The 21,373-nt window shown below is 42.5% G+C and overlaps 1 protein-coding gene across 1 annotated transcript; it reads right to left on the bottom strand.

Moving 5' to 3' along the window:
• Positions 1-19,353: 19,353 nt before the first annotated feature.
• Positions 19,354-20,301, bottom strand: LOC150014731 (olfactory receptor 2A12-like). The gene has a single exon (XM_090271587.1). The coding sequence runs from the start codon at positions 20,299-20,301 to the stop codon at positions 19,354-19,356; it is 948 nt and encodes a 315-aa protein (XP_090127713.1).
• Between the last annotated feature and the right edge of the window lie 1,072 nt (positions 20,302-21,373).

The following is a 21,373-nucleotide window of genomic DNA, read 5'->3' as shown; positions in this document are numbered from 1 at the left end:
CTGCTTGGCAGTTATCTCATTCAATCCTGATCTGGGTTCGAATCCCAGTCTGGTCTAGTAAGAAATTCAAGCAAGTTTCTTAACCTTCCTAAGCCTCAGTTTCTTAAACTGTAAAATTTGGACAATGATATAAACTTCACATGATTGTTCTGAGGATTAAGTGAGATGAAGTATTTAAGCACACGACACCATGAACATAGCATGTGCTCAAAAGTGGAAAAAATTATCACCTTGATCATCATCATCACCATCCTCTGAGGCCACACAGCTGGAAAGTGGTCCAGATGGGGCTGGATTCCAGACCTGTGTCCCTCTGAAGACTGTTTTCATTCCAGCAGGCTTCTCTGCCTCTCACCTTAGTTTATCTTCACCTAACAGTTGAACATGTTGTATTCATCTTTCATATATATAGCAGTTAGATTCAATTTATTAAAAGTTTGTTGAGAATTTTTACATTTGCGTTCATGAGGGATATGGGTCTGCAGTTTCCCTTTCTTGTATCAGAGTCACTATTCCTTTTGTTAGGAAAATTATTATTTTCACAAAAACTCTTCAGCTGAGTTTTCATTTTGTCTCACTAAAGAGGACCAGGTTCCATGACTGGCTTAGCTGAAAGGGATTCTGGGTAAAAGAAAGATGAAAATGTCATTTGGACTTGGACAGTTCACGACAATGGCCCCAAACAAATGTTGTCAGTAAGAACATGGTCTTATTAGCAAAGAAGGGGGAAATGAATAACCAACCAACTAGTATCTGTCACATTGAGATTGTATGTAAAGTATAGCATCAATGAGGGGCAGGAAAATGCCACTTCATTTCGGTATAAAAAAAAATTAGAGAAATATAACTGAAATTTTCTTTGTGGTATGGGAAGAAATACACAGTAATTATATTCTTCTTTCTACCTTCCTATCTTTATAAATTTTCTTTGATGAACATGGTTTACCTTACTTAGAAAACATGGAAGACTCTCAGGAATTGTCCTGTATATCAAAGAATCTATGGTGGAATGGCCTCCAGACTGAGAATCAGGATTCTCTATTTCTCTCTCAGACTCTACCACCTTGAAGCTCAGGTAGAGGCCTCACAAACAACTTGACTCCCAGAAAGGCAGAAGTCCAACTTAAGGGGGTCAGAAAAGTTGAGGGGGTCCATCCCCAGGCTAGAGGCTTGGGTGGTCCTAGCTTGTCACCACCCACCACCACAAGTGGAGTGTTTTGGAGACACTTTACAACCAGGCAGACCTAGACTGGGTCCTCAGCTGCCTTAAACAGCTGTTTTACCTTGGACAACTCCTTTTGCCTCTGAACATCAGTGTCCTCATCTACAAAGTGGAAACAACATGCTTATTTCACAGAGTGGTTGGAGAATTAAATGAAATGATGCCTGTGCTGAGCACATAGAAGGTATACAATAAATGTTGGCCCCTGTCCCCTTTTCCTTCCCTATCCCCGGAAGAATATGTATCTAGCAGAAGCCCCAGAAGAACCCACTGCCCTCAAGAGTTTCTGCTCTTGGTTCTAAATGTGTTAGCCAACCACCTCCCTTCTCCACTTGGGACTCTGTTCTTCCCACCTGAGAGGCGTCCCTGCCTTGTGCCGGATCCCAATACTGCGTTCAACATTGGTCAGAAGTATAGCCTGTATGGCAGGACAAAACCACATTCAGGATCCTAGCTCTGCACAGCCTACTTAAGGCTCCAGGCTTCCATTTCTATATCTATAAAATAGCAATAATAACCCCATAAGAATTTAGTATAAATATCTGGTCCATAATGACTACTCAAAATAAAACAAACAAGCCCAATGGTAAGTATTATTATGATATAGGGAACACAGCCCCATTTTACAGCAAGGAAACTGAGGCTCTGGGAAACTAAATGACTTGACCAGGTCACGGTGACCATGTCTGTCTGATGACAAATCGCTGGGTCCCCTGTGCACAGTTGCTTCCCCAGAGGTTGCTCTGGCTGAGCAGAAGGGTGGGACCATCCCTGTGCTGTCTGTCAGTGGGAGGTGTCTGCTGGGGCTGCAGCCTGACATTAAAGATATTGGGCAGGGTGAGGATCCAGCTGGGGGAAGGTGGGTGGGATCAGGGCATGAGGGCTTCTCAGGAGGAAAGAAGGCAACTCATAACCCCACGTACTCTCATGAGGAAAAGTAAAGTGGGTAAGGGCTACTGCCTTGTAATACAGACTGCAGATCCTGGAGGAGAGAAGAGAGTGTGGTTAGAGGTGGGAGTGTGGATGGGCAGATATGGGGCACAGGGGTGCTTTAGGGAGCACACCATTGATGTCAGAAGGGACCAGTACTTGCTTTTAGCTCAGTACAAGAAAGGCTGGGAAGGGAAGACCAGGGCTGGGGGTGCCATGGGCTGGGCAGGGTCTTACTCTGAAGCAGCAATCTGCCTGTAGGGCTTAGGGAGGTTGCACGTTCAGACATCCATGTAACTGTGCTCTGGCAGAAGTGAGCAAGTGAAGGTGGCAGCTGCCCCAGCCCACCCACCCGGGGCCCGAAGGGCCAACACCTGCTCCCTGGGGCCAGGCTCCAGGCTCCTCTCTGACCCTCAGATTCTGTCTTCGGTTTCCATCCCTTCCCAGGCTATTGATCCTCTTTTCTGCCTCTCTGGTCCTCCCAGTCCCCTTATCTGCCCATCTGTGTATGTTGGTCCTTCCTGCTGTGATTCTGTGTCTCTATTCTGCCCAGTCTGGGTCTCTGGTCTGTGCTCTAGTCCATCTTTGGTGCCAACTTTCTGAATATTCCTCCCTCAACCAACTTTTGCCCTGATTTCTCCTGGGGACTCGCCACCTCCAGACACACATAATTTTCTCCAGATATCTGAGGAGCAGGAAGAAAACGTGTAGGGAGAAAGAGAATGCCTATGTTCTTTTCTTTCTCCTTTCTCCTGGTCTGTAGATCATTTAGTAAGCATTTATTGGGTCTTACTATGTGCCAGGCTCTGTATTAAGTAATGGGAAACAATAAAACGATGCATGGTGAGGCTGAGCTTCTCAGTGGGGATGTGTTCAATCCGTGGGATTTCCAAATTAACTTGGACTTGCTGCCTTGAGCTAAGACATAGTCAAAGTTGCTGACTAGTTGGTAGCCTAGAGTCTGGATCCTAATCTCAATTCCACGATGAACTCCCATGGTGACCTGAGATCCATCTTCTTTCTATGTCTCCTCTCTGCATGTGGCATCTGGGGTCACTATGATGCTTTCTGCCTCAGCCCTTGCAGCAGCCAAAGAGCTCTCTAACGTGTCTGACCTGCCTTAAAGTCTGGTGACCAAAACTGGTTCTGGCTTTAAAGCACAAAGCCAAGGTATTGGCCTAACTCCTTTAGACTTTTCCCTGTAGGCAAGGGAGACTTTGAAGGATTGAAGAAGTGGCCCCATTAAGGTTTTGTTTAAGAAAGAATGCTGTGCAAACCAGTGCATAAAATGGGCTGAACAAAGATCCAGCTTGAGGACTGAGATGAAATCCAAGTGAGGGAGAGATGCCAATGTCTGAACTAGACAATGGCAGTGGAATTAGAGGGGAACGGATGGGTGCGAGAGGCACTTTGGAGGTGATGGCAGTGGAACCTGGGGACAGATAGGATGCAGGGGAATGAGAGAGAAGATGAGGGGATTTTCCCAAGTTTCTGACTGGTATGATTGCATTGATCTTAGAGATGCCATCAGTTTCTGCCAACCCAAGATTCTTTACTCTCATGATTTCCCTTTCTCTTTTGAAAATCAAGGCCAGAAAACATTTCAGTCAATTGAGGACTCATTTCTGGTTAGCTATGGTTTTGCTACTTGTGGGAAACCTTACTGTGGCTGAAGAATGAGTGAGATTCAATTTCTCCCACATATTCCCTGAGTCTCAGGTTCTCATCTGTGAGATGGAGATAACGATCCCCACCCTATACTTCTCACAGGGTCCTCATGGAGCTCAAAGAGAGAATGAATGTCAAGGTATATTGTAAGATGTGGGCCAAAAGCTGAATTCTATATTTTTAGCCCAAATGGAGGCACAGAGGCCAAGCTCATCATGGTGGATAATGATGGCATCTCTGGTTCCTAGCCCTGAGAGTCAGGGAATTTTTTTTTTCCCAGTAAAAAGTGTTTTGCTCACAGGAGAGTTGGGGAAAGGATGGTGGGGACCCAGGGGTTCAGGGAGCCCAAGTGTCTCACCAGAGGTCTTGGTTGCAGAGCAGCATCCTTGGGGACATGTCACTGCTTTACCAACAGTTTGTTCCACTTGCCCGCAGCCTTTGCATATGGTTTAATCAGGTTAAATGCCCTTTAACATCAGATTCTTAAAAGAGTAAGCCCATTCATTGGCTGTGTGTAAAAAATTGATAAGTTAGAAATGGTAGCATGTTTTCTGACCCTTGGCCCCCAGGTAGAAGATTCTCACATCTTTGGAATTATCCTTCTAAAGAAGAATGTGGCTTGCAAAGTAGGTAATTTTATTTCTGTTCTACATGTGAAGAAATTGAGGCTTAAAAAGTAAGCTAATAGCCCAACATCATAGGGCAGGTAAAGCCAGAGCCAGGACTCCAGCAGAGCCCACTGTCTCTAAACCCCGTGCCCTTCCATGCTGCCATGTGGTTCTCCTCCCTTCAAGACCACCTGGCCCAAACACCATTGTGCTTTATACAGAAACTAAGGCAACCTGGAGAGACAATGCAACCTACAAAGGCCCTTTGGTGAAAGGTAGGAATTTAATAAAATAGTTATCTTCCAGCTACCTAAAGGTTGTGGGGCAATCTCTGAGAGACTCCTAAAAAATGACCTAGCATATAGGAGGGTCAATGTGTGTTCAGTCCTTTGACCAAAGGCAAGAAATCACCTGATGCATTACATGTAGACACATGTTTGTCCTGGCCAAGTGGCTCAGTTGGTTGGAGCATCGTCTCATACACAGAAAGGTCATGGGTTTGGTTTCAGTCAGAGCACATACCTAGGTTTCGGGTTTGATCCCCAGTTCAGGGCAAATATGGGAGGCAACCAATCGATGTTTCTCTCTCACATTGATCTCTCTCTCTCTCTCATTCTCTCTCAAATCAATAAATATATTCTTCACCACCCCTATGTAGTTCTAGTTCCCCAAAGTTTTACATTTCCTTTGGGGGCACATAAAGCCCTTCTCTCTATCCTGATTTCTCCCTAATTGCAATGGGATCCCTCAGGATTGGAAGGCTCCTGATGTGACACTGGGATCTACTTGGCTGTACCCTCAGGGACTCCTTCATCCCTGATATCTGTGGGCCTCATTAATACACCAAACAGGTATCCCCCAGGGAGCTGCTGAGACATGGCAGCTTCTGGAGAGTGGCTGAAATAGGACCCTCTTATAGACAAGTATATGGATGCTGGAGCTGCCCAAGGCAGCTGTGGGACATGCATGCAGAGGAGGGGTGTGTGCTGGATCTTGGATCAGGGCATGAAAGAACAATGGACATGAAACACAAGACCAGGAGCCTGGGAAGACTACTCCCATCAGGTCACTGTCAGACAGAGTTCTGGCAATGTCACCTGGAGAGACAATGCAACCTACAAAGGCCCTTTGGTGAAAGGTAGGAATTTAATAAAAATAGTTATCTGCTAGCTACCTGAAAGTTGTGGGGCAATCTCTGAGAAACTCCTAAAAAATTACCTAGCATGGGTCAATGTGTGCAGAAGCAGCAGAGCCCAGTGAAGAGAAGTCCTTGGAGAAAGACAGATCTGAGCTGTGTCCTTTAACACTGCAACATCAGGTGCATTAGTCTCTCATGTCTCAATTTCCTTTTTTCTAAACATTGAGGATTTTTCCAAGACTAGTTGTGAGGATAGCTACTCTTCTTTGAGCTCTAAGTATAGTGCAGGCACAGTGTTAAGAAACTTTACATGTAGTATTTCAATTGATCATTAGGACAATTCATTGAGGCAAGTACTATTATATCACTGGTTTCTAGAAGAAGATGTAGACACACAAAGTTTAGATAACTTTCCCAAGGTTATCTTACTAATTAGTAATGGAGTCAGGACTAGAACCCAGGTCTGATTCTAGTGCCCATGTTCTTAACCATTATCCTATCTTGAGTGTAAAGTAACTGGCCCATAGTAATTGCCTGCACAAAATGAGTTTTATTCCTGTCTCAGGAAGCACAGATGAGGAAGATAATACAAGAACAATTCATGTGTTTCTGACTTCATTTCCCCTGCTTTCACTTTAACTTTGTTCATTCCAGTTAAAAAATAATTTCTAAGGAAATGTTTTTGGTTCTGCTGGAAGTGGATAAACTGGGTGTAAGTCCTCAAGGAAGAAGACTTCTAAAAAGGATAGCAGTTTTGAAAGAGAAAGTGATGTAGAAGCCACTGAACTGGGAATCCATTCTGACAATACCCTCACTATTTTTTTTCTTACTAGGTCATCAGTTTATTGTAAAAGAATATAACTCAGGAAGAGATGCATAGGGCAAGGTATACAGAAATGCTGCAGAGCTTCCATGCTCTCTCAATGTGCCACTATTTCTGGATCTTCATGGTTTCACTAACCTGGAATCTCCCCAAACCATGTCCTTTTGGTGTTATTATGAAGGCTTCATTACACGGGCAGGCCCAGTTAAATCATTGGCTACTGATAATTGAACTCAGTCTCGGACCCTTTCTTTTCTCCTGAGGCCCAAAGTTCACAGCTCACTCACTCTTCACTCTTATACTACTGGCATAACTTCATAAAGTCATTAATCTAATAGTTATTAACCCCCTACACCATACCCTGTGATAGGAATTGGAGCTTAGAAAGGTAAGACATTTCTTCATCATTAAGGAATTCCACAAACCAGTGTGTGTACCAGTATAGATATGGGGCATAACAGAAGCACATGAAATGTGCTATCTGAGCCAAAAGACAGAAGTATGATGGGAATCACAGAAGACTTCCATGATAAGTACTTTACCAAGAGGAGAACACAGAGAAGGGCATTTCAACTGCGGAGTAATTTAATAATAGTGGTAATAATAAAAACTGATGCGTATTGCTATAATGTTACATATACCTAAAATATCATTTAATCTTCACAAAACCTTTAAGGTATATGTTATTCTCTCAGTTTCACAGATGATGAAAATGGAGCTATAATGAGGTTAATGACTCTGCATTGTGCTATTGGTAAGTGGTAGAGCTGGACTCAAGCCTAATTTTCCTTGATCACAGAGCTCTGCTGCCTACTTGATACATACTGCCTCATCTAGAACCTCCTTGTGAAAGGACCTGGACTATTTGTAAAAAGGTGAATTAGGTATCTTGAGCTGGAGTCAGCAAATGTTTCCTGTAAAGGACAAGATAGTAAATGTTTTAGGCTTTGTGGGACACACACAATCTCTCTCACAACTTCTCAACTCTTGCTATTGGGCAAAAGCAACCATAGACAGAAACGAATGCTTCCTTTCAGCCATCATTAAATGCAAAAATCATTCCTAACTAGCAAGCCATATAAAAGCATGAGGGTTGAGCAAAAGTAAGGAACTAAACCTAGAACACCAGGTAGGTAAGGATCAGATTACAAAGGGCATTGAACATTAGCTCATAGGCAATGGAATTAAAGGCCTTTTAAGCAGAGAAATGGCATGGTCAGCTCTGCCTTTTGACCAATCACTCTTACAACAGATAGGATGGATTGGATAAAAGAAGGACTAGAACAAGAAAGATCAGGAAAGAAGCTTTTGCTCTTCAGTGACAATACTCTTCTGGGATGTTGTGCTTTAAATATAATTGCTACTTAACAACGTTTTAAATAGTCTATAATTAACCTAATTTGAGTCTTAGAACATCGCCTCAAAGAAGACAGGAATAAAGAATTTCAAAAAGGAAAGCATAAGAAAGATTTAAAGCATGCCTTGTAACAGTGTTTCCCCTTCAATTTCTAGCCTGTCACTTTTCTCAGGCTCTCCCTTCTCCTTCCTGGATGGAACCTATGTGGGACCTGCTCAGGAGGCAAGAGAGTAACCTCTCCTGGCCACCAAGCATAGCCCCCAAGGGAGCTTCATATTTGCAAAAATAAAATAGTAGAAATTTAAATTAAAAATTTCACATTATAGTTGACTAATACTGTATTGCCACTTTTAGTCTTTCTTGATTCTCATTATTATCAAATGACTTTGTTTTGACTCCAGATTCTGTTATAAGGTTGGGCGCATAGTGAGAAGTCACCCTTAAAATTATAGATTCTCAATCTTGGTGTCATTGAGCTTTAGAACCTTAAATATTTGTGGTAAAAATACTTTTACAGTTGTCCATTCTAACTTCATAACCAAAACAGTAATAGTACTCCTGAATGATATGGCCTTATAGTTTTTGCTTGAACACTTCTAAAAATGGAAAGCCGCTATTGTACTTTCCCCTTAACAGCATATTTTTCATTATTGGGCAGTATTAATCACCAGAGGCTTTTTGTTTGTATGTTTTCATTTTGTTTGTTTATTTGTTTTTTTGGTAAATTGAGCTTAAAGTTTGCCCCAACCTCTCTGCAATGTTCACTAACTATTTTTATTTTTCCTCTGCAAACATACAATACACATTTTCACCTTTTTTTGGCATAGCAACTGTTGAACTATTTGGTGAGCTCTCTCAAGTTCTTCATAAGTCTTCAAGCTATACTTTTTTAATCTCTTCCACTGTTCCTTAAATAACATGGTTTCACAAGTATTTTATTGGATATATATATATATATATATATATATATATATATATTCTCCATATAGACAAACTCTAGCTTGTCATTTTCCCTTTTAAATTGTAGGTCAAAGAATTAAAAGCAGTGCTGTTGAAAGCCCTTGGGCTCCTTGCTTAACTTTAATAAATACCTGTTTTCTCAAGCTGTAAGATGCAGTTAACAATAGGTGCTGATTTTGTGGTGCCATTGCAGGATGATTATAGTTAATGTATTGTAAATGGTCTGGATTGCTTTCAACAGTTTAGAAGTCTGTTGAATGCTATGTAAATTCAAAGGAAATCTCCAGAATTAGTCAACACAATAGTTAGCTCCTTAGGAAGCCAATTTCAGCACCAAGGATAGTTCCATCATAAGTAACAACAGGGGCTTTACTCTTCAGAGGTCCAGCTCGGATTCAGTTCATTCATTTATAATGCCTACCATATGCCAGGCACTGTTGCAGAATCAAGAGATATACAATGAACAAAAAAGGTAAAAATTCCTGCATCCTTGTGATGGATCATTGGAAAAATTATACAGTACATTAGAAGATGTTAGCTACCACGAAGAAAGATAAAACAGGGGACAGAGATATGTAGTATGAGATATTTTGGTTTTAAACAAAATGGTTAGGAAAGACTCAACTCCTCCCTGAGAAAATGACATTTGAGCACATACTTGAAGGAGGTGACAGTGTGAACCACAAAGGTATCTGGGGGAAGAGACTTTCTGGAAGTGGAAACAGTAACTGAAAACCCCTGGGGTAGAGCATGCCTTGAATGAGGAGCAGAAAAAGACTGTATGGCTGGAGTGGGAGGTGAGAAGTAGGATATAAGGTTGGAGAGATGAGGAGGGACCTTAGAGCCCTCATCAGGACTCTGGCTTTTCTTCTGAGCACTGGGAGAAGCAACTGGCATGTTTTGATAAGAGGATTTGCATAGTGTTTAAACTGTAATAGAATCATTCTAATTATTGTGCTAAGAATAGACTATGGAGGAAGAGAATGAAAGGTATGAAACTAGTGAGGGATATTACAATATTCCTGGTAAGAGAAGATAACGGTTTAAACCAGAGTAGTAATAGTGTAGATGAGAAGGGAACTTTTTGGAGGGGTATTTTTTAGAGGGGACTGGCAATATTTGCATGTGGGATGTGGGATGTGGGAGAAAGAGACTTTGAGGTTTTCTTTTTAACCTTAGCCACATCAAAAGATGGAATTGCCATTAACTGAGTTGAGGAAGACTGGGAGTGGAGCATGTTTACAGGGGAATGGAAATTTACTTTTAGAAACTGTTAGTTCTAATATTTCTATTAGATATTCAAATGAAGATAAGTGTCAAGTAGGCAATTGGATAGATGAATTAAGAAATATAGGATGGAGAGATCGTCATCGTTGGCAGCCGTCCATCTCGAGAGACGATGGTGTAGCTTCTTAAGAGTCTATCTGCACCGCCGAGAATGGCTGTGCAGTCCGACTCGGGAGTGACACGGTATCTGTCTCCTCCCGTGTTGAATCGACATCTTGTGATGTTGCTGGAGTGTCCTCTCCAGTGAAGCTGAAGCTACAGAGCCTGGACAGGGTGATATGGAGGGTCTGCTGTTGCCCATGCAGCAGACCCCCCCCCCCCCCTCTCTTCGCAGCTGAAGGATCCAAGGGAAAGACGGAGTCAATACAGCTTGGCTTCAGGTGCGCCGCAGGAGTTGCTGGTGTTGACTACAACGTCAAACCGCCTTAGGGACTCCGGCTCTGGATTTTCTGTCGGGGTTTACTCCCTTAGCCTTTCCCCTGAAGAGGTATGCCGCAAGGCAGCGGAGGTTTTTTGGAGTCAGAGTTTTCCTTCTCTGATGTGCCCTGACTGGAAGATTGAACCAGCGACACTGGATGGAGAGATATTTCAGATTTATTAGCATACACTAGTACTTAAAGCCTAGGTTGTAACCAAATTTAGATCCTGCTAACTCCCATAGTATTGCACACTGCCTATAACATGAGTTATAATGAGATAATATCATTTTTCTCATCCATTTGAGTCCTGTCCGTGGATTTATGTGATGTTATTCTAACCCAAATAGGTAGCTATCTGTCTTTTTATTATTAGTACAATACCTCATATATTGAAGTTCTGATCCAAGACCTTGGGATTCTCTATGGAAAAAAAACCTGACAATTTTTAATGCTGCACAATATGCACTCTCTGCCCTCTGAAAGTGTTAATACACAGGTTAGTTTTATCTCACAATGCCGCCTAAAGAGACCTATTTTGTGTTTGGTGACTTGTTAAACTCTTCATAAAATTTGATAGTGTGAGAGAGAGACACATTTCAGCTTAACATGGTGGTAAGAACACGGGACTTGGAGTTTGGGTCTTGACTCTATCACCTACTCTCTGACTTTGGATGGCTGATTTTATGAAGTGAAAATAGTGATGCTGACCTCAACGTCTGTGATGATAACCTAATGAGATTATGTCTATAATACGTTCTATAGGGTGTCATTTTATAAATGACCATTTCCTTCTTTGGGGTCTGGAAAGGATGCATATCCACCTGTTAGAATTCTGTTGCAGTAATTTAGGGACCAGCAAAAGAATTAAGACAAGAAGATTGGTCAGTAACAGTTCTATTGTTCAGGCCTGCCAAGGTAAGATCAACAACTGAGTCCAGATCAAAGCGAAGATCCATTTTCACCCATCACTCAACTCTCTCTTATGGGTAATATGGCTGTGAAGAAGTCCTTACTAGTTTTTAGAAAAGCTTCCAGACACATGGCACCAAATTCTCATTTTCTTGAGAAAATGCCAGTAACATAGTAGTTTGCTTTAGGTTTCAATTCTTGAGCCTCTGGTCATCTTTACATGTCAACTTATTTTTTATAGTTGTAACCAGTGCAGGTAGAACTGGAAAGGTGGGGATGAGGGGATAAAAGTTCTAGGAGAAATATTTCTGTTCCCCCAAAAGTTTATTTGAAATCCCCCCTTTTCCCTGAAAATGTACGGTGCATGGGTTTTCCAAGGTACATCATCAGAGAGAAAGCAGACCAAGAGGAGAAGCTAGGGTTTTTGTTTCACATTAACACTAAACTTTGCAGCACCTATTAGTTTTGATATTTGAAAGAATAACTAGGAATTACAGAGAGCTCTAGAAGTTTCTGGTTTACTATAAAACATTTTGTATTTCCTTAGCCTCCTTGCTTTGGTTTATGGGGTGTGTGTGTGAGTGTGTGTGTTTGTGTGTTCTTCAAAATAAGCCCTCTTCTGTGTACAGTTCCTTTCTCAGGGCCCATGGAATTATATCAGGGCTAGTTAGTTAGAAAAACCAGCAAATATTTGTAGAGTCCCTAAGTACCTGGAGCAATGTTAGGCCAATTTGGATAGAATGTTCCCTGAGCTTGGAGGCGAATATCTTGGTTTGCTTGTTTAGCTCTGAGATGCCATCTGTGGATCTCACATGGTGTTTTTGCATTGAGATTTCAAGGAATTCAGGAATTTTTCCTCTTCTTTCCTCAGAAGGAAGGTCATGCATAGCAAGACTGGAGAAATCACAGCTCTACAGAGTAATTGAGTTTATTCTCCTGGGCTTCTCCAGAAATCCCAGGAATGACTAGATCCTTTCTTCCTCTTCATCTACTTTATTACAGTCATGGAAATGGGCATATTATTACCCTGATCAGAGTGGATGCACACATCCCCACACTCATGAACTTTTTCCTTAGCCCATGTACTTCTCAGCTATGCCCAACACCATTGTGCCCCAGATGCTGGTCCCTCTAGTAAGCAAGAATAAAACCATCTCCTGTGTTCAGTGTGTAGTCCAGATTATGTTTTTCTGACTTTGGGCATCACCAAGACCTGGGTTTTTGCAGCTATGGCCTATGACAGATATGTTGCAATATGCTATCCACTCCACTACGGAGCCAAGAGGAGCCACCCTCTGTGTGTTTTTCTGGCAGTCAGCTCTGCCCTTTGTGATTTCACCAGTTCCATTTTATACATAGTCTGTGCAGTGAGTCTGCCCCACTGTGGTCCCAATTAGGTCAACCACTTTTGTGTGTGTGTGTGAAATTCCTGCTGTCTTGAAGATGGCCTGTGCAGATGCATCCCTTAATGACCAAGTGGATTTTTATCTTGAGCTTCATCTTGTTCCTGATCCCATTATTCCTCATCCTGGTTTCACATGTTTGAATCTTCATGTCTATTCTCAAGATTCACTCAAGGGGTAAATCAAGGCCTTCTCCACCTGTTCCTCACACATCCTCATGGTCACCATATTCTGTAGTCCATGCATGTTTATGTACATGAGACCTGGCTCTGAAGCCTCCCCAGAGGATGACAAGAAGGTAACCCGATTCTACAGTGTCATTTCTGTCTTTTAACAACCATATCATCCACAGTCTCTGGAATAAGAATGTAAAAAAAGGTTTCCTCAAGTTAATCAGATTGAGTGAGGGTACTCAATAAACCATGGGTTATGACTCTCTGCAGTGTCCCTGATCTCTGTCCACACCGTCAACACCTTCACCAAAGTCATTGGACTGAATGAGGAGCCAGGATGAGGGAGATATCTAGTAAAAACAACTTTAGCATTAATTTGACTACTGGGAACATGAGGAAAGGACTCAAAAAGAACTGTGTTTAAGGCTTAAATGCATCACTGACCTTCCGTGTCTTTGGAAAAGTCACCTCATTTCCTTGGGATTTAATTTCCATATCTTTAAAATGTATTTCACAATATTCATTGTGTCTAAATAATAACTGACTTTATTGATCTCTTTCTATATGGCAGTCACTAAGTGCTTTATATATACTTATTATGTTTTATAACAACTTAGAGGTAAATATTGTTATTCTTTTTATGCAGATGAAGAAACTGAGGCATTAGTAACCACCAAGCAAAAACCTGTAGTAGATACAGAAAAGATAATGCAAAAAGAATTCAAGCATGCTGCTAAAGGAGAGTCATCAAACCACAAAGTAAAAGAGAAAGAGAAGAAGAAATGGACAGAGGAGCTAAAAAACAGCCAGAAAACAATGAACAAATGGCAATAAGTACATACTTATCAATAATTACTTTAAATGTAACTGGACTAAATTCTTCAATCAAAAGATATAGAATGTTGACTGGATTAAAAGAAAAAAACAAGACTCACCTATACACTGCCTACGAGAGACTCACTCCAGATGTAAGGACATACACAGGCAGAAAGTGAAAGAAGGCTTGGGTTGAAGGATTCAGGGAGCTTGCATGTGTAGGCCTTGAGTGTCAGGCTTGGAAGGGTTGCTGGGGGCCTGGAGAGTCCCATGGCACACCAGCTTATTAAGAAGTTGCCTGATTTGTCCTCCCTGAAGAGCAGAAGCAGAATATTAAAGGAGAACCTAGCAGGTCCCTGTCTCATCCCTCACAGAGCCCAGTGCCAGGTAAGGAGGGGAGGAGCCGAGGCAGGGATATGAGCCATGCAGTCCCTCTCCTAGGCATCACCTGCCTGATGCTCCCTATCCATCCCCATCTCTGTCTGACTGGGAGCCTCTGCCTCCTTTCCATCCACATCAGGCCCCCAGGCCCACTTCTATCTGCTCTGTTCCCTGACCTCTGTTGTCCTCTATTCACTGATTTCCCCCTGCACAGTGATCTGTCTCTTTGCCTTTTCCTCTCCTTCTTTATTTGTCTTTTTGGGTGTTTTCCTTGGTTGAGGAGGGAGAAAAGTGAAAGGTAGTGAAGGTTGTTGCTATGGAGTTGAGACAGTTGACTCTCCTCTGCAGCCCATTGACAATCTAAAACAAGACACTGGTAGGAGACATACAGATAGAGATGATGGGGTATAAGTTGGGGAAAGGGGTTGCTTGTGGTTCAGGATAGTCACTGAGCTCGAGAAGATACTGGAACCGGAAAGAGCTGTGCTGCTGTTGTTGGGAAATGGGAGGGAGGTAAGTGCTTCCAGACAGGATGCTGATATCCTGGCATTCTTCTCTGGCCCAGCCCTCAGCCAGGCCCTGGGATGGCTTGCAGGGAGGCTCAGAGTGTGTGTGGAGCCCTCCATTCATCTCTTCCTGGCCTTTCATACATCTCCCCTCTGCTCTGTTCTCTTTTCCTCATTTCTGTGCCATATTCTGGTCACCAAGTATGCAGCAAGGACTGGAGTGGGATGCCTACTGAGAGACTACTGTAATAGTCCAGGCCTCAGGCATCAGGTCCAGATGAAGGTGGGAGGAGAGCACAGAGGGATGGCAAAGTCCTCAACACTTCCAGATAGAGTAGTCCCAAGACCCTTCTGCTTTACCAGCATAACTGGTCAAAATGCATCCTTGACAGTTTGTTTGAGCCTCTCATGGGATCAGCAAGTCCACTACCTTACAGGCCTGTCTGTGGACTGGCCTCACTAACATAAGCTAGTTAGATTATACTGAGACATTAAAGGAAGCACAGACAAGTTGCTCCAAAGAATCTCAAGAATTGTACTGACCACAAAGTGTCTATCATATCATGAACAGCAGGTAACACTGCAGTGAAGCCTAATTCAGAAAGCGAAGCCTTCATGAGGAGCCTCTTCTGACTTTTGCAGAACCTTCTCTAAGTTTTGCTTTCACTTTTTCTATGACCAGAGAAAAAAAGAAAAGAAGAGGCAGGAGTTCCTGGCATTCATTTTATCTTTGTCATCATTCTGACACCCTGGAGTTCATAGAACCATCCCAGACTTCCCTGCTCCAAATTTGGCTTTGAATTTGAAAGTCTAAATCACCTAATAGATACAATGACAGGTTAGTCAAAGAGATGGTGCCATGGTGAAATACTGTCAGATTCTCCCTTTGATCACAAAGGAAATTTAAAATGTGTAGGCCTCTTTTTGATTAACATGAGGCCTTTTTAGGATCAGAATTATTGAATGTTCATTAACTCACAGTTCTCAGTAAAAGTGATGGTCCTAGTGGAGGTGACACATATTCCATCCAGCCGGATATCAATGAACTACTTTGGAACTCAATAAGGAAGTAATGATGATTGTAGTGAAGGTGACAGTTATGATGATTATAACTTACATAAGGAAGAATAATAATATTTGGCTTCACATTTACCAGCTGGTTATAGGACATTTACTGAACACGTTTTGGAAAGTAGCAAGGGATGGGATTTAGGAGAGATGTTGGGACAAAAGGAGAGAGAGCTGGCAGGAGTCTTCTAGAAAGATTGGCAGGAGGCACCAAGTTCCCGAATCACAAGGGCGAAGGTAAGGATAGTAGAGCTATTATAGGAGATGATCATGCTATCCAGGCTACATCAAGATAACAGTGGTACAATGGGAAGAGATGTGAGGACAGAGCAATTTGATTGGGCCAGAGAACAGTGTGGGGGGATTAAGAGAGAACTGCAGGAGTTGCTGGAAGAGAGTGGGATACAGACCATTTAGATTTCAGAATGGGAAATATTTCCGGTGGTTATGGAAAATGAACCTAAGAGTGTTTCCCCCTGGGAAAATACTGGATTTTGGTAAAGAGGTGAAGGGAACATTTAGTGAACAGATTTGGTATATGCCTTCATTTTAGGAAACAAGATTTCAGACAGGAGCTGCCAAGAGGAGGAGATGACACTTAGTATAAAAAGGATTATATGAGATGGATGGAAGCCCAGGGGTTAAACATTGTGGGTGGTAGTGACCAGACACAGAACAGACAGGGTTGAAATCCCACCTCCTTCATTTACTAACCGTGAGGCTTTGGATTTGGCTCCTAGCCACTCTGAGCCATCGTTTTCTGAGCTCCAGTTCTCTTCAGTAAAATGGAGATCATGAAACTAACTTTGAAAGGTAAGAGGGACTGTAGCTCTCTGAGTCCAACCAGGAGAGAGAAACCACTCAGTAGGTTAAACAGGGGAAGTTTAATATAAACAAGTGTTAACTATGTTAAGAGAGAAACTATCATATATAAGGAAACTTTATGTGGTACCCAAGGACCAAGGGATAGTAGCCAAGTTAGGACCAACCTGGGAGGGCTTCAGACCTTACTGGAGTAGGTGCGGGTCACATAGGATTGCAGAAGAGTTCACTGGTTTAGCCAAGCAGAGTTGATCTGGAGTTGCAAACTATAGGCCACCTTCCAGAGAGTAGGTAGGGGAGATGGTAAGTAGCAGACGGCGGTGTGAACATACAGTTAGATGCTGAGGGGCAATGGGGACAGGAAGCCTCCACAGTGCATGGTGACCCTGAAGACTACAGAGGCTGCACGCACACCTGTGGGGCTTACTGAAGGAGTCCACCAGGGAGCTGCAGGCGCGCCACTCCAGGGCTTGCTGAGGGACTTGGGTAGCCAGACCAAGACTGCAAGGTCACCGTGCATTTCGGGCCACCTGTGGCCCGGTCTGGAAAATGCAGAAAACCTCATTTATCCTGCCCTGTTCCTCCAGTGCCCTCTGAGAAAGCTTAACATCATGCTCACTTCCAAGGAGAAATACTTAAGGCAACTGTGTTGTTTATAACAGAGCCTGTGTTGAAAGATGTATTTAGAACTGAGGTGATAAATGAATAACTGATACAACTTTTGGCTACTCGGCTTCCACATGTATCCCTCTATAAACATTCAAACTTCCTTACAACAGATAAAACAACTATATTTCTACCTAGTAAGACACATCTCTCCTTTCAAGTGCAGATCATAGAGCATATTAATTACTCCTCAAATTCAGCATTATAATATTAACTTCCAGTAACATGTTTGTTAAATAATTTGAAAATGGTAATGAGACATAAGAAGAGGGTGATTATGTACAAATAAACATATGTATGTTACAAGCATGGAGTTCCCAGTTCTTTCTCTTTGTCATCTTAACTTCAGCACCATAATCACCAACTGTCCCTCCCAATAGCCTCAACCTGGAAATCCTCCTGGAATAAACACTGCATCCCTTGCAGCTCTCTAAAAGGGTGATTTCTTTTTTTTTTTTTTTTTGCTTTGTTTTGTCTTTAATTTTTTAAAATAATTTTTTATTTTTCAATTCCAGTTGACATACAATATTATACATATTAGTTTCAGGTGTACAACAGTGTTTAGACATTTATATAACTTATGAAGTGATCACCAATAAATCTAGTACCCACCTGACACCATACATAGTTATTACAATATTACTGACTATATTCCCTATGCTGTACTGTACATCCCCAGGACTATTTTGTAACTGCCCATTTGTCCTTCTTAATTAGCTTTGCCTTTATCACCCATTTCCCCAACCCTCTCCCATCTGACAACCGTCCAAATGTTCTCTGTATCTATGAGTCTGTTTCTGTTCTGTGGGTTTCTTTCTTTCTTTCTTTCTTTCTTTAGATTCCACATATAAGTGAAACCATCTGGCATTTGTCTTTCTCTGTCTGACTTACTTCACTCAGCACAGTACCCTCTAGGCCCATCTACATGTCTCACTTGGTTTCTACAGCATCTGATACTGGCTGAGTCATAATGGATGCTCAAGAACTACCAGAACTGAACTGATTGATCCCCAAAACCTCTGCGCCACCATCTTGGAAGAAAGCAGGAGGCCCCTGCTAACTCTGAGGCTCCGTGCCAGGATTCTTAGAGAGCTTCAAGATCCTTTGAAAGACTGAGAGTCTCAGCCATGTGTGCTGCCGGTCATGGTTTATAGATGGGCAGCGCACATGCAGCATCTCATTCTTCTGTGGTTTCATTCTTCAGCTTATGGTTCACAGAGGGTTCACAGTTTACCTACTGGGCCACAGAATTTCAGAGACATTAAATTTATGGTGTTCATGTTATAGATGAGTAAAGTAGGGTCCAGATAAAGAAATTAAACTGTCCAAAGTCACCAAACAAGTTAGCAAGCTTGAGACCAGAACCCTGGTCACTTAGTGTTGGGTTCTTTGTCCTTCCACAGCATAATGCCGAGTATACCATGTTAGCCCCATGAGTCACATAGGCTTCATGCACCAAGTCAGGTCTGTGGGCTGCATTGGTTCCACATACCATTGGCTTTATTTTCAATGTTGTCTATAGATATTTATCGTTTACATGTCATTTGGATTTACATTACCTTGGCCCTCTACTCTGTCCATGTACTATGCCACTCACAGTTCCCACGTTTCATGCCAGTTATGCATGTATTCTATTGGTTCCAGTGCCATTGTGGTGGATTATATTATTATCCCCATTATTTGCTGCTCTCACTGTAGAGGGCTATACATCTATACCCATTGCCACATGACTTACATTACTTTTCTGTGGGAAGAAAATACTTGACCATTTAAGTTGCTTTGGCCAATAGGATGTGAGCAAAGAGATGTGTTTCACGTCTGAGCTGAAGCTTTAAGAGTCATCATGTATTTCAGCTTTTGTTCCTTTCTCTTTGTCCTAGGAGTGGCACATTACAGATAGGGCTTCCCCCTTCAGGGTGGATCCAAAAATTCAAAGGCAGAAGGCTATAGTTCACCTACAACTGACATGAAACATGAACAGTAAATCAACTTTTGTAAGAACTGCAGTTTGGAGTTGTCACTGTACCACAATGTAGCAAGTTGATCAACACAGTCATGTTGGTTCCATGGACCACATTTGTTCCACTGATCAAGTACTATGTTGGTTCAAATGCACAGTGTTGGTCACATACATTATAGATGCAGTTCCTTGCCTCATCAATGGACTTTATACCTCAAGCCCCTCCTGATTCCTAGTTCACCAGGCTACCCTACTCCGACCCATCACTTTGAGAAAAGCCCCTTTCATGTCCTTGTTCCTCAGACTATAGACCACAGGGTTGAGCAGGGCCGTGAAGACATTGTAAAAGAGTGAGATCTGCTTGTCTTGCTCTGGGGAGTAGCTGGAGTTGGGCCTCATGTAGATGTAGGTGGCTGGAGCATAGAAGAATGAGACCACAGTCAGGTGGGAAGCACAGGTGGAGAAAGCCTTGCAGCGGTCCTTCATGGACTTGATCTTGAGAATGGCTTGGGCAATACGGATGTAAGAAGCCAAAATGAGGGAAATTGGGGCAACAACCATGAACACACTGATAATGAAGTCCACAATCTCAATGAGGTGGGTATCCATGCAAGCCAAGCTTCGTACTGAGGGGCCTTCACAGAAGTAGTGGTTGACCACGTTGGGTCCACAGTACGGCAGCCGCATGGTGAGAAAAGTATGGATCAGAGAGAAGAAGAAACCACAGGTCCAGGTCCCAGCTGCCAGCCGTGTGCACAAGCCCCAGTTGAGGATGACAGTATAACGTAGTGGGTAGCAGATGGCTACGTATCGGTCATAAGCCATGACTACAAATAAAATGCTCTCAGTCAGGCCCAGGGCACTAAACATATACATCTGCAGCCAACAGCCTGCAAAAGAGATGGTCCGAGACTGAGCAAGAAGATGCACTAGCATCTGGGGCATGGTGGTGGTGACGTAGCCCATGTCCAGCAGGGAGAGCATACAGAGGAAGAAGTACATGGGAGTGTGAAGGCGCATGTCCAGGCAGATCAAGGTGACAATAAGTCCATTGCCCAGGAATGAGCTCAGGTAGAGGAGAAGGAAGGCAACGAAGAGGATCCTGTTGGACATGGGGTCACTGGAGAAGCCAAGCAGGATAAACTCAGAAACCCAACTTTGGTTCTGCACTGGAGGCATCCACATGGTGGGGCCTATAAGACAATCAAATCCATTAAAACATCATCTAAAGTATGAATTTCTAGGGCAAGTATCTGCCCTGAAGGCAAACAGGCTAGGATCTAAATTCTGGCCCCACTGCTCATCTGCTGTATTGAGCAAGTGACTTAACCTCTCTGAGCTTCAGTCTCCTCATCTGTAAAATGTGACTAATACTAATATTAATACTAATCTCTCCAGGATGTTTTTGAAGAGTAGAGGCACTGTATAGGAAGCATCTAACACAATACTTTAAAACAATAAATAATCGTAAACTGCTCATACGCAATCTCTCCAGTCTTACCTCACACTCTACAGAGGACAACCTTGTCACTCACCTATCTAACAACAATTAGTTACATCACATCAGTTCCAGCTCCTAAACCTTTAGAGGTGCAGTTCCTGTCCGCCTTAGAGATCCCTTGTCTGGATGTGGAGCAAGCCTCTCCAGCACATCCATTTCTCCTTTGTCAGTTGCCAATGTGAAGCTTTGTCAATAGAGGGCGCCAGAGGAACACTAGGATGTGATAGGATGACGTTACTTATAAAACAGGTAGGTCAGATCGAAAATAAGTAGAAAGATGGTACATATGAGCTTTAGTATGTAGATATCACTTTAAATGAAAATGGACTAAATATTTTAATAAAAGGCATATTTTCAAACTGCTTTTTGTATTTTTTAAAACATTTATTTATTTTCAGAGAGAGGGGAAGGAAGAGGGGGAGAGAAACATCAATGTGTGGTTGCCTCTCACATACCCCCAAGTGGGTACCCAGCCTGCAACCCAGGCATGCGCCCGGACTGAGAACCGAACCAGTGACCCCCCTGGATCACAGGTCAGTGCTCAATCCACTGAGTCACCCCAGCCAGGGCTGAAAATGCTTTTTAAAAACCTTTATATATTGCTTACAAGAAACACACCTTAATTATTTTATAATATATAAATATATCAAATCAACATGTTGTACACCTTAAATTGACAAAATGCTGTGTCAATCATACCTCAGTAAAGCTGGGGGAAAAGAAACATGCCTTAAGATAAGGACAATAGACACACTA

The sequence above is a fragment of the Furipterus horrens genome, unplaced genomic scaffold, assembly GCF_987537825.1.
Source record: "Furipterus horrens unplaced genomic scaffold, mFurHor1.1.pri manual_scaffold_3, whole genome shotgun sequence".
Taxonomy (NCBI): Eukaryota; Metazoa; Chordata; class Mammalia; order Chiroptera; family Furipteridae; genus Furipterus; species Furipterus horrens.
This window is presented reverse-complemented; position numbering and strand designations above follow the sequence as displayed.

Bases quoted from the DNA above. Each gene is read 5' to 3' on its own strand.
- LOC150014731 (XM_090271587.1), bottom strand. From the start codon at position 20,301: ATGTGGATGCCTCCAGTGCAGAACCAAAGTTGGGTTTCTGAGTTTATC.